Source organism: Spermophilus citellus (genome assembly GCF_964194105.1).
Source record: "Spermophilus citellus genome assembly, chromosome: 4".
Taxonomy (NCBI): Eukaryota; Metazoa; Chordata; class Mammalia; order Rodentia; family Sciuridae; genus Spermophilus; species Spermophilus citellus.
This window is the reverse complement of record NC_138185.1, coordinates 105,114,003-105,126,857: the sequence shown is the minus strand read 5'-3', so window position 1 is coordinate 105,126,857 and position 12,855 is coordinate 105,114,003. Positions and strand designations below refer to the sequence as shown.

General features: G+C 36.5%; 1 protein-coding gene across 10 annotated transcripts in view; it reads left to right on the top strand.

The window, feature by feature from the left end:
- Positions 1 to 12,855, top strand: part of SCAPER (S-phase cyclin A associated protein in the ER) — a 488,938-nt gene that overhangs the window by 119,896 nt on the left and 356,187 nt on the right. For all 10 annotated transcript variants that reach the window (XM_081291797.1, XM_081291798.1, XM_081291789.1 and 7 more), the window contains one exon: positions 9,087 to 9,247. In XM_081291797.1, coding sequence (XP_081147923.1) covers positions 9,087 to 9,247 — 161 coding nt within the window. The remainder of the gene's footprint in view (positions 1 to 9,086; positions 9,248 to 12,855) is intronic.

Below are 12,855 nucleotides of genomic sequence, written 5' to 3'. Positions count from 1 at the left end.
GTGAGCATTTTTTCATGTACTTGTTGATTGATTGTATGTTCTCCTCTGAGAAGTGTCTGTTTAGGTCCTTGGCCCATTTGTTGATTGGGTTATTTGTTATCTTATTGTCTAATTTTTTGAGTTCTTTGTATACTCTGGATATTAGGGCTCTATCTGAAGTGTGAGGAGTAAAAATTTGTTCCCATGATGTAGGCTCCCTATTTACCTCTCTTATTGTTTCTTTTGCTGAGAAAAAACTTTTTAGTTGGAGCAAGTCCCATTTGTTGATTCTAGACATTAATTCTTGTGCTATGGGTGTCCTATTGAGGAATTTGGAGCCCGACCCCACAGTATGTAGGTCGTAGCCAACTTTTTCTTCTATCAGATGCCTTGTCTCTGGTTTGATATCAAGCTCCTTGATCCATTTTGAGTTAACTTTTGTGCATGGCGAGAGAAAGGGATTCAGTTTCATTTTGTTGCATATGGATTTCCAGTTTTCCCAGCACCATTTGTTGAAGATGCTATCCTTCCTCCATTGCATGCTTTTAGCCCCTTTATCAAATATAAGAAAGTTGTAGTTTTGTGGGTTGGTTTCTGTGTCCTCTATTCTGTACCATTGGTCCACCCGCCTGTTTTGGTACCAGTACCATGCTGTTTTTGTTACTATTGCTCTGTAGTATAGTTTGAAGTCTGGTATCGCTATACCACCTGATTCACATTTCCTGCTTAGCATTGTTTTTGCTATTCTGGGTCTTTTATTTTTCCATATGAATTTCATGATTGCTTTCTCTATTTCTACAAGAAATGCCATTGGGATTTTGAATGGCATTGCATTAAACCTATAGAGAACTTTTGGTAATATCGCCATTTTGATGATGTTAGTTCTGCCTATCCATGAACAGGGTATATTTTTCCATCTTCTAAGATCTTCTTCAATTTCTCTTTTTAGGGTTCTGTAGTTTTCATTGTATAAGTTTTTTTTTTTTTTTACATTTTTTTTATTGGTTGTTCACAACATTACAAAGCTCTTGACATATTATATTTCATACCATTGTATAAGTCTTTTACCTCTTTTGTTAGGTTGATTCCCAAGTATTTTATTATTTTTGAGGATATTGTGAATGGAGTGGTTGTCCTCATTTCCATTTCAGAGGGTTTGTCGCTGATATACAGGAATGCCTTTGATTTATGCATGTTGATTTTATATCCTGCCACTTTGCTGAATTCATTTATTAGCTCTAATAGTTTCTTTGTAGACCCTTTTGGGTCTGCTAGGTATAGAATCATGTCATCTGCAAATAGTGATAATTTAAGTTCTTCTCTTCCTCTTTTCATGCCTTTAATTTCTTTTTTCTGTCTAATTGCTCTGGCCAGTGTTTCAAGAACTATGTTGAACAGAAGTGGCGAGAGAGGGCATCCCTGTCTTGTTCCAGATTTTAGAGGGAATGCCTTCAATTTTTCTCCATTCAGAATGATGCTAGCCTGAGGCTTAGCGTAGATTGCTTTTACAATGTTGAGGTATGTTCCTGTTATCCCTATTTTTTCGAGAGTTTTGAACAAAAAGGGATGCTGTACTTTGTCGAATGCTTTTTCCGCATCTCTCGAGATGATCATATGGTTCTTATTTTTAAGTCTATTGATGTGGTGGATAACATTTATTGATTTCCGTATATTGAACCAGCCTTGCATCCCAGGGATGAATCCTACTTGATCATGGTGTACAATTTTTTTGATATGATTTTGTATCCGATTCGCCAGAATTTTATTGAGGATTTTTGCGTCTAGGTTCATTAGAGATATAGGTCTGTAGTTTTCTTTCTTTGAAGTGTCTTTGTCTGGTTTAGGAATCAGGGTGATGTTGGCCTCGTAGAATGAATTTGGAAGTTCTCCCTCTTTTTCTATTTCCTGAAATAGCTTGAAAAGTATTGGTATTAGTTCCTCTTTAAAGGTTTTGTAAAACTCTGCTGTATTCCCATCCGGTCCTGGGCTTTTCTTTGTTGGTAATCTTTTGATGGTTTCTTCTATTTCCTCAATTGATATTGGTCTGTTTAGGTTGTCTATATCCTCCTGTCTCAATCTGGGCAGATCATATGACTTAAGAAATTTATCGATGCTTTCACTATCTTCTATTTTATTGGAGTATAAGGATTCAAAATAATTTCTGATTATCTTCTGTATTTCTGAAATGTGTGTTGTGATATTGCCTTTTTCATCCTGTATGCTAGTAATTTGAGTTCTCTCTCTTCTTCTCTTCGTTAGCATGGCTAAGGGTCTGTCGATCTTATTTATTTTTTCAAAGAACCAACTTTTAGTTTTATCAATTTTTTCAATTGTTTCTTTTGTTTCGATTTCATTAATTTCAGCTCCGATTTTAATTATTTCTTGCCTTCTACTTCTTTTGCTGTTATTTTGTTCTTCTTTTTCTAGGATTTTGAGATGAAGTATGAGATCATTTATTTGTTGGTTTTTTCTTTTTTTAAGGAATGAACTCCATGCAATGAATTTTCCTCTTAGAACTGCTTTCAATGTGTCCCATAGATTCCGATATGTTTTGGCTGTGTTTTCATTTATCTCTACGAATTTTTTAATTTCCTCCTTAATGTCTTCTATAACCCATTGATCATTCAGTAACCTATTGTTCATTCTCCAAGTGATGCATGATTTTTCCTTCCTTCTTTTATCGTTGATTTTCAGTTTCATTCCATTATGGTCAGATAAGATGCATGGTAGTATCTCTACTCCTTTATATTGTGTAAGAGTTGCCCTGTGACATAATATATGATCTATTTTTGAGAAGGATCCATGTGCTGCTGAGAAAAAAGTTTAACTGCTTGATGTTGGGTGGTATATTCTGTATATGTCAATTAAGTCTAGGTAGTTAATTGTGTTATTGAGTTCTATAGTTTCCTTATTCAACTTTTGTTTGGAAGATCTGTCCAGTGGTGAGAGAGGTGTGTTGAAGTCTCCCATGATTATTGTATGGTGGTCTATTATACTCTTGAACTTGAGAAGAGTTTGTTTGATGAACATCGCTGCACCATTGTTTGGGGCATGTATATTTATGATTGTTATGTCTTGTTGGTGTATGGTTCCCTTGAGCAGTATGTAGTGTCCCTCTTTATCCCTTTTGATTAACTTTGGCTTGAAATCTATTTTATTTGATATGAGTATGGACACTCCTGCTTGTTTCCGAAGTCCATATGAGTGGGAAGTTTTCTCGAATTATTTCATTGAATAGATTGCTCATTCCTTTGGTTTGGAGCTCTGTGCCTTCCTGTATCCCAATGACTCTTAAGTTTGGTCTTTTAATGTTATCCCATATTTCTTGGATGTTGTGCTCATGGTTTCTTAACAGTCTTGCTGAGCTGTCTATGTTCTTTTCAAGTTGAAATACTTTGTCTTCATTGTCTGATGTTCTATCTTCTAAGTGTTCTACTCTGCTGGTAGTATTCTCAATTGAGTTTTTAAGGTGGTTTATTGCTTCCTGCCTTTCTAGGATTTCTGTTTGTTTGTTTTTTATAACCTCTATCTCCCTGTATAGTTGATCTTTTGCTTCCTGGATTTTTTTATGTATTTCATTGTTGAAGAGATCTTTCATTGTCTGATTTTGCTGTCTAATGTCTTCCTTGAGACTCCAGATCATCTGAAGCATGTATATCCTGAATTCTTTATCTGACATTCCATCTCATGCAGATATTACCTCTTCTAACGTTGAGTTGACCTGCATTGGTTGTGGTCCTTTCTTTCCTTGTCTCTTCATACTGTTAGCGTTTCGTTCTGCTTACTGAGACTGTTGTGTTGTTGAATTTTCCCCCTATATATTTGTATTACTCTTGTATAGTTGCAAAGTCTCCCGCGCAGGTCCGGGCAGGGGCTCTGCTCCTCCTCCAATTGGGGCACTGTGTCTACCACATCGGCAGGCCGCTGGGCCTGTTCTGCTGGTTGGTAGCAGGTGCGCCTACCTTGCAGGCGCGTGGGGCGGCTCTGCCACTCCCAGGTTGCTGGGCCTGACCTGCTGTTGGGTTGCAGGTCCGGGTACCTTGCAGGCGCGGGGGGAGGGCGCACACCTATTTGTATTTAGACAGTTACGCGAAATGGAGGACGTAATGCTTGGGATGAAAGTTGGGGGGAAGGGGAAGGTAGGTGCTCTTGAAAAGAAAGAAGGAGAGAGAGATAGATAGCATAGAGGAGAATGGAAAGAGCAGTAAAACTTTGAAGGGGAGAGAGAGAGGGAAAAGGGAGAGAAAAAATTAAAATGAAATAGGAAATAAAATTAGGTCTTAGAGATCCATTTTCTTCTCTTCCTGTAGGCAAAGCTGTGCCCTCCGGGCCAAGTTTTGCCCTCAATGTGTCAACAGCAATCCCTGTACGGCGGTTCCTGGGAGTCTCTCAATCCTGTTGGTCCCCAGCCGTTTCACTTCTATGGCCCCTCCTCCCCTTCCTCCTGTCAGCCAGCCAGGCTTTGAATCCCAAATACTTTCTCAATCCCAGGAGAACTCAACAGGAGCTCAAGGATCGGGCGTGCCTGAGGCAGCAGGATACGCCCTATTCCCAGCAGGGCACACCTTAAACCTGGAACCGCCCTAAACCCAAGGAGCGGGATACTCCCTAAAACCTGATCCGCCCTAAACCTGGATGCACCCTGGTCCTTGAGCAAGGTCACCTCACTCAAGCATACATGCAATGTCACTGCGAATGTCCAAGGAAGTCCATTTCCACGAGTCCTTCCTCTCAGCAACATGGGTACGCTGGCAAGGAAATTTCGATGCGTCATTCCTACTTGGCAATGGGTCTCAGCAGTTCTCCATATTGTTGGGTTAATTGACAGTATTTCTCATCACTGGAAATCAGTTTCTTTTAGCTTGCTGAACAATTGTGGCTCATAGATTACCTACCCTTAGTTTTTCTACTTCCTTCTGTTCATGTTGGTTGAGTTTTGTTTATTCTGAATATGTTAGTAATTATGAAACTTGATGTATGCAAGCTATGTTCATTATTTTAACTCATAATTTAAGTATTAAGCAAACCAGTAATATATGAGGGCAAAAAGAGTCATTGTTTTTGTGAAAAATAAGAGAATTTTTGGGAAACTTTGATAAAGATATACTGTTAAAGTTGCTACAAAATGGGGGCTGGGGATGTGGCTCAAGCGGTTAGCGCGCTCGCCTGGCATGCGTGCGGCCCGGGTTCGATCCTCAGCACCACATACCAACAAAGATGTTGTGTCCGCTGAGAACTAAAAATAAATATTAAAAAAAAAAGTTGCTAGAAAATGAGTGACTAGGACAGCTATGAAAGTTTGTTGAAAATAGGAGAATAGTATCACTTCACTTTAAGGAATCAGAATTGAACATTGTTAGTGAGGCATCATGTTGTGTATCATGTGAAAAATGTACACAAAGAAAAACCCAGTTTTAATACTCTCTATGTCAAGATTACCAAATTTATATTATTAAAATACATGAGCAAAAATAAAAGTTTAAGGTACTATGAAAATTTATTATTTTCTTTTATAATATTATTGAACTTTTAAATTATGTGCCAATTCATTTATTTTTAATTAAAAACATTTTTTTAAATTGTCAGTGGACCCTTATTTATTTGTATGCAGTGCTGAGAATCAAGCCCAGTGCCTCATGTATGCTAGGCAAGTGCTCTACCACTGAGCTACAGCCCCATCCCTGCCAGTTTATTTTTAACAGATATATAAAAACATTAAAAGGGTACGTCTTAATGGGGTACCATGTGATCTTTCAGTAGATGTATACATTGTTGATATATAAATCAGGTTAAATATCTATTTCCTCAATTTTTTTTCATTTCTTTATTATGAAAACAATCAAAATAAAAACATTATTAGAGCTTTATGGTTATGTACAATAGTTGGGTTCATCTCAACAACTTATACATGCATGGAAATCAATTTCAGTTCATGATTCCTCCCCTTTTCTTCCCCCTTTGCTTTTCTGTATTACCCCCTCTTCTTCTTCTTTGAGACTTCGTTTTGCTCAAGTATTAATTTGCATTTGATTGATTCCTTATGTAATCTTATTCTTCCCTCTCCCTTTCCTTTATTTTATTCTAAATTCAGCATTGAGAGCCAACATTCACTCTTTGAGTTTCTGAGTTTGGCTAATTTCACTACACATGATATTCTCCATTTCGATCCATTTATAGGCAAATGCCATAATTTCATTCTTTTTAATGGCTGACTAGAACTCCATTGTGTATGTCACAATTTCTTAATTCTTTTATCGATGGCCACCTAGGTTATTGCCATAATTTTGCTGTTGTGAATTGTTCTGCTGAATATATAGATGTGGCTGTGTTGCTGTAGTTTGCTGATTTTAGACCTTTTGGGAAAATACCCAGAATTGGGATAGCTGGGTGTTATGGTAGTTTCATCCATAGTTATTTGAGGAATCTTCAAACTGCTTTCCAGATTAGTTGTACTAGTTTGCAGTTCCACCAACAACATACAGGTATTCCATTCTCCCCACAACCTTGCTATCATTTATTGTTATTTTTATTCTTGATCGTTGACGCTGATTGGAGTGAAATGAAATTTTAGTTTTGGGTTGCATTTCCCTTGTTGCTAGAGGTGTTGATCATTTTTTCATGTATTTATTGGCCTTTTGTGTTTTTTCTGTTGTGAAGTTTCTGTTAAATTTTGCCCTTTTATTGATTGGGTTATTTGATGTTATTGGGGTTTTTTTGGTGTTAATTTTTTTTTGATTTTTTCTGTATATTCTGGATATAAATCTCCTTCAGAAGAGTAACTGGCCAAGATTTTCTCCCATTTTGTAGGCTCTCTCTTCATGCTTTTAATCATTTCTGTAGCTGTGCAGAAGCTTTTTAGTTTAATGGCATGCCACTTACTGATTGTTGGTTTTATTTGTTGTGTTTTGAGTGTCTTCTCAAGGAAGTCTGTGTTGCACCTGTATGATGGAGTGTTGACCCTGTGTTTTCTTCTACCAGTTGTAAAGTTTCTGGTCTAATTCCTAAGTCTTTGATCCATTCTGATTTAATTTTTGTGTAGGGTGAAAGATAGGAATCTAATTTTATTATATATATATATGGATATATACATAGATATATTTTTGGCACCCTTGTCAAATATCAGATAGGTTTTTCTCTGCATATTTTATTCTATTCTGTTGGTCTTCATGTCTATTTTGGTGCCAATACCATGTTTTTTTTTTTTTTTTGTTTTTTTTTTGTTAGTACAGCTCTGTAGTATAATTTCAGATCAGGTATTGTGATGTCTCCTGCTTCATTTTTCTTGCTTAGTATTGCTTTGGCTATTATGGGTCTTTTTTTTTCTTTTTTCTTTTTGTTCTAATTAGTTATACATGACAGTAGAATGCATTTTGTGACACATCATACATAAATGGAATATAACTTCTCATTCTTCTGGTTGTACATGATGTAGAGTTACACCACTTGTGTAAGCATATATGCACATAGGGTAATAATTTCCAATTCATTCTATTATCATTCCTAACCCTATACCTGCTCCACTCCCTTACTCCCCTCTATCTAATCCAAAGTACCTATATTTTTCCCTAGCTCCTCCACCCGTTGGTTATTGTGAATTAGCATCTGCATATCAGAAAACATTCTGACTTTGGTTTTTGGACATTGGTTATTTTTCTTAGCATAATAACCAATTTTGCTTAGTTCCATCAATTTACCAGCAAATGCCATCATTTCATTCTTCTTTAAGGCTGAGTAATATTCCATTGTGTACATATACATCTTCTTTATCCATTCATCTGTTGAAGGGCACCTAGGTTGATTCCATAGTTTAACTATTGTGAATTGAGCTGCTATAAACATTGATGTGGCTGCGTCACTGTAGTATCCTGATTTTAAGTCCTTTGGGTATAAATCTAGGAGTGGGATGACAAGGTCAAATGGTGGTTTCATTCCAAGTTTTCTGAGGAATCTCCATACTGCTTTCCATAGTGATTGTACCAATTTTCAGTCCTACCAGCAATGTATTAGTGTACCTTTTTCCTACATCCTGGCCAACATTTATTGTTGATTGTATTCTTGATAATTGCTATTCTGACTGGAGAATGAGATGGAAACTCAGTGTAGTTTTGATTTGCATTTCTCTAATTGCTAGAGATGTTGAACATTTTTTCATATATTTGTTGATTTGATTGTATTTCTTCTGTGAAGTATCTGTTCAGTTCCTTAGTCCATTTATTCATTGGTTATTGTTTTTTGGTTTAAGTTCTTTGAGTTCTTTATATATGCTGAAGGTTAATGCTGTATCTGAGGTGCAGGTGGCAGAGTTTTTGTACCATTCCGTAGGCTCTCTCTTCATGTTATTGTTTCCTTTGCTGTGAAGAAGCTTTTTAGTTTGATTCCATCTCATTTATTGATTCTTGATTTTCATTCTTACCTTTAGGATTCTTATTGAGGAAGTCAGTTCCTATACCAACATGATGAAAAGTTGGGCCTACATTTTCTTCTAGTAGGCGCAAGGACTGTGGTTTAATGTTAGGCACTGTTTTTGATCTCATTTCTCTGCACCAAGACATACCTTGGAATCACCTGAAATATGGCTTTCTTTAGTCCCCTTCCCTTTTGGCCATGGTGAGTTGGCTCCAGCAGCTGTTGCTTATGGCTTTCTTCTTTATTTTGTTGTGTCCAGACTTGTGAGTTCACATTGTGCTCTAAGTGTCCAGTATTAAATCCCAGTGAAATCCCTCTTTCACCTACCTCACTGAGAACCTGTATTTCCACTATCATGGTCTCATGCTATGGAGCAGCCTGGAATACGGCCTCCTCTACTCTCCCATGTTCCTTATAACTCTGAATATTTTTTTATATTTCCTGGTTCAATGAATTATTTATTTTAAGTGATCAAGTAAGTCTTGTTTATTATCCTTAGTTCCATTTCTTTGTAGCTAGATAAAAATTAATGACTTACCAGTTTAGATCAAGATAAATCTGTGAATTTAGTCACCTTAAATATCTGTGATAGTATAATAGATACATGCATACAATTAATTTAAAATGTAATATATTAAGTATGTATTTAAAATTGCTACTCTAATATTTAATTTATTACCTGTATTTATTTATCACCATAGGGGTTCTCCTGGCACAGTGGCTGCTCCACGTGTCACTCCAACAGGTGTCAGTTGGGCTGACAAAGTAAAGGCTCATCATGCAGGCTCTACCAATTCTTCAGATACAGCACCTGCTCAGCCCTGTCCACCAATGGCAGTGCAGAAGACTTCCCGCAAAAATGGCAAGTGACCTTGAATTAACTTTTTTATGTAGTATATAAATGTATATTCAAAAATATTTACACAGTTTAAAATTGGTCTCATTAGAATTATGTATTTATCCTTTTGCATCTTCTGTGTGATTATACACTGAAGAATAGGGACTGTGGTGTGTGTTAGTTTAGAGCTTGCCTAGTGTGCACAAGGCCTTGGATTTCATCCCCAGCACTGGGGGGGGGTGGGCGGGGGGGAGTTGCCAGCTCCACAAAAAGTTCTTAAAAGCTAAGCAGAACCATTTTTTAGCACAGTGTGTTAGCCAATAGAGATCATTCTAGTTTTAGGTTTACACTGTATACCCTTTAAGAAGAATATCTTTGTTAGTTTATTTATATAATATTTTACAATTGTTTTGACCCAGAGAAGAAAATGACAGTCTGCTCCATTCTTTAGGCAGAATATACTCTTTAAAAGTAGCATATTAAAATTGTAGCTCTTTAATATTTGATTATTTTGGTACTTCAGAATAATCTGTTTATGGTTGTTCAAACATTTATTCTCTAAGCTATCAGAATAATCAAGGAACACAAATAAATAGATAGTGTGTCATTATGAGGGTATGATTTATCCCACAAGAATTTCCTTCATAAAATATTTTTCTGTAGAAATCTGTGGATTTTAAAAATATATTCAGAGTCTGGGATGTGAGAATGATAATAAGTAATAATGAGTTTGTTATGAGTAAAGGGGAACTTCAGAAAATGCTATCTTTTTTCTTCAGTGGAAGAGCCCTTTGAAACTTCTTGGTTCAGAAAGACATATTTTGGTGCACATAACAAAGGCCTTGCTATCTTTGTATTATGGATATACTTTGATTTGTTTTGGATTTTGGTATTAGCAAGTTGTATTGGCTTATTTCAAATAATATTCTTTATTTTCACCCAACATTTTGTACTTGGTTTCTTCATATAGGCTGAGAAGTAGCACCTTGCTAGTAGGTAAAAATTCTGTATTTGTCTGTTTTCTGTTGCTGTAACAAAGTACTGGGTAGATTACAAAGAGATTTATTTAGCTTACAAGAGACTGAAAGTCCAAGATTGGGTGACCCCATCAGTTAGGCCTTTAAAGTGGGCCTTATGGTAGATAGTATCATCATGATGGTAGTAAAAGTAATCATATAGTGAGACAGGAAGCCAGAGAGCAATGTATGCATCAGGTTCGTGCCCCCCCCCCCCAGCGCCTTTAAACAATCCACATTTATGGGAACCACTAGGATCCCACTAGAATTACCTTATCCTTTTCAAGGGCAGTAACCCCTAGTGACCTAATCACCTCCATTAAGGCCCTACTTCTTAAGCTTCCACCATCTTAATGCTGCCACAGAGGACCAGACCTCAATTACATGAACCTTTGAGGAACAAACCACATTCAAATCATAGCAAGTTCCTTCTCTGAGAAAGAGATAGGAAAATATGAAATCAATACTCTCTAATTTCTGTATCTATAAACAATCTGAGAGAAATGTGTTATAAAAATCAAAGTTGCAAAAACCTTAGAGTAATTATATAAAATTAGCACTTACGGCTTTGTTTAAAGGAATACTTTGAGATTATTTATGAGAAATCCATTTGGTTGAGATGAAATGAGAGGTGATGATAGATCATGAACTGTGCTTAAGGAAACGGTATTATGGTATTGGAAAATTTTGTTTTAGAACACCTTCACTTTTAATTTTGGGGTTTTAGTGCATTGTTGTGCTCAGTGAGTTATGGCATATACCTCAAGTAATTGGTAATAATGGTAGCTATTGTAATGAAGTTTATAACTATATGCTATAAAATAATTCTAATTGAAAATGATTGACCACATGCCTTTAATTTGCTTACTCCCAAGCCCAGCTAAAATGATATAAAAGGATTTAAAAATTCAGCTTAAGAAAAAGGAGAAAAGATGATATGAACAGATTCTTTGGAAGTCAGAAAGAAGAAAGGTTGCTTGTAACAGAATTTCAGTGAGTTAGGTGAATCCCAAGATGCAAAAAAGAGACAAAACTGAAAAGCAATCACAGAATGCCCAAAAGTTGGAAAATTGGTGTTATATTTATTTTTGGAAGCAAGGGTACGTGGAAGGGTGGTACTTTAAGGAGTTTAGTTTCCTGAACCCTCCTCCACTTAATCTGAATTGTAGCAGGACTATTCCACTGTCATTCCAGAAGAATATTGGAGGTTTATTTTTTAGAGGTGGTAGGAAAGATAGTATTTGATCCAAAGGACAACGCACATTAGAAGGTAAGAGTAGTGTATTTACAACAGGGGTATAAGTGAAAGACTCTCTAAAAATTAGTGTTGGGGACCCTCATCTTCACTTCCCCCTCCAGCCCTCTTCTCCCACCTAACACCCAGGTTTTTCAGATCAAGAAAAACCATACCTGAGGAACACATCCAGATTTGATATAGATCGTAAGCTACTGGTCTTCAAAACTGATACTATGAAATAAATGTCTGCTGATAGTCTCCATCTTTCCATAGTTTTTGGACTTATTTATCATATATAGCTTAATTTTTTTAAATTTTTTTTAGTTGTAGATGAACACAGTACCTTTATTTTGTTTATTTATTTATTTAATTATATTGGTGCTGAGGATCGAACCCAGTGCCTCACATGTGCGAGGCAAATGCTCTACCACTGAGCCACAACCCCAGCCCCTTTCATGTATAGCTTTTTAAAAACATCTATGACTGGGCTGGGGATGTGGCTCAAGTGGTAGCGCGCTCGCCTGGCATGTGTGCGGCCCGGGTTCGATCCTCAGCACCACATACAAACAAAGATGTTGTGCCCGCCGAAAACTAAAAAATAAAGATTAAAAAAATTCTCTCTCTCTGTCTCTCACTCTCTCTTTAAAACAAAAACAAAAACAAAAACAAAAACATCTATGACTGAAAATTAAAACGACTCAACAACTTGTGGGTTTACTTTATAAACATTTCTGGTAGGTTTTCAGTTATTTCACCTTGTTTTTCTTTAACATATCTCACAATTTTTAACAGTATATATTTAAAATTATAGAGCCTTCTTTTAAAAGTTTTTTTTTTGTGTGTGTGTGTGTCTCTGTGTGTGTGTGTATGGGAGTGGGAGTGTGTGTTTGGCAAGATTATAGAGTATAATCAGACCATCCTAATCCTGTCAAGGTTTGGTTTGTGATGTTATTAAGGTTGATGTATTTTAGTTTTGTTCCTGTTCCTTTAGGGGTCTCAGCTGAAAATCTAGGATATTTGTAAAGCCCATTACATCCCTGGATTCCAACTTTTGTTTCCTTAGCACTATATAATTGTTGTAAAATCTGTTCTGCTCATTAGCTTTCCAGCTGTTGCTTTCTGCTAGGTTTCTAGTTTTTTTTGGAGTTTTGCCCTGAATATGCAAAGTCCAGCACTTGTCAGGCATGTTAAGGGAGATTGAATGCAGATTTTTTGGCTCACTTCCTTATAGTACCCATGCATCCCCGCTTTCTGAGATTTTTGCCCCTGACGTCCCAGTTGCTTTAGACTTCCTGAACTCCTAATTCTGTTTCAGTCAGTTGGGAATGCTGGTTTTTGCAAGGAATCATTTCTCCTGCTTTCTGAATTTGAAACGTCTT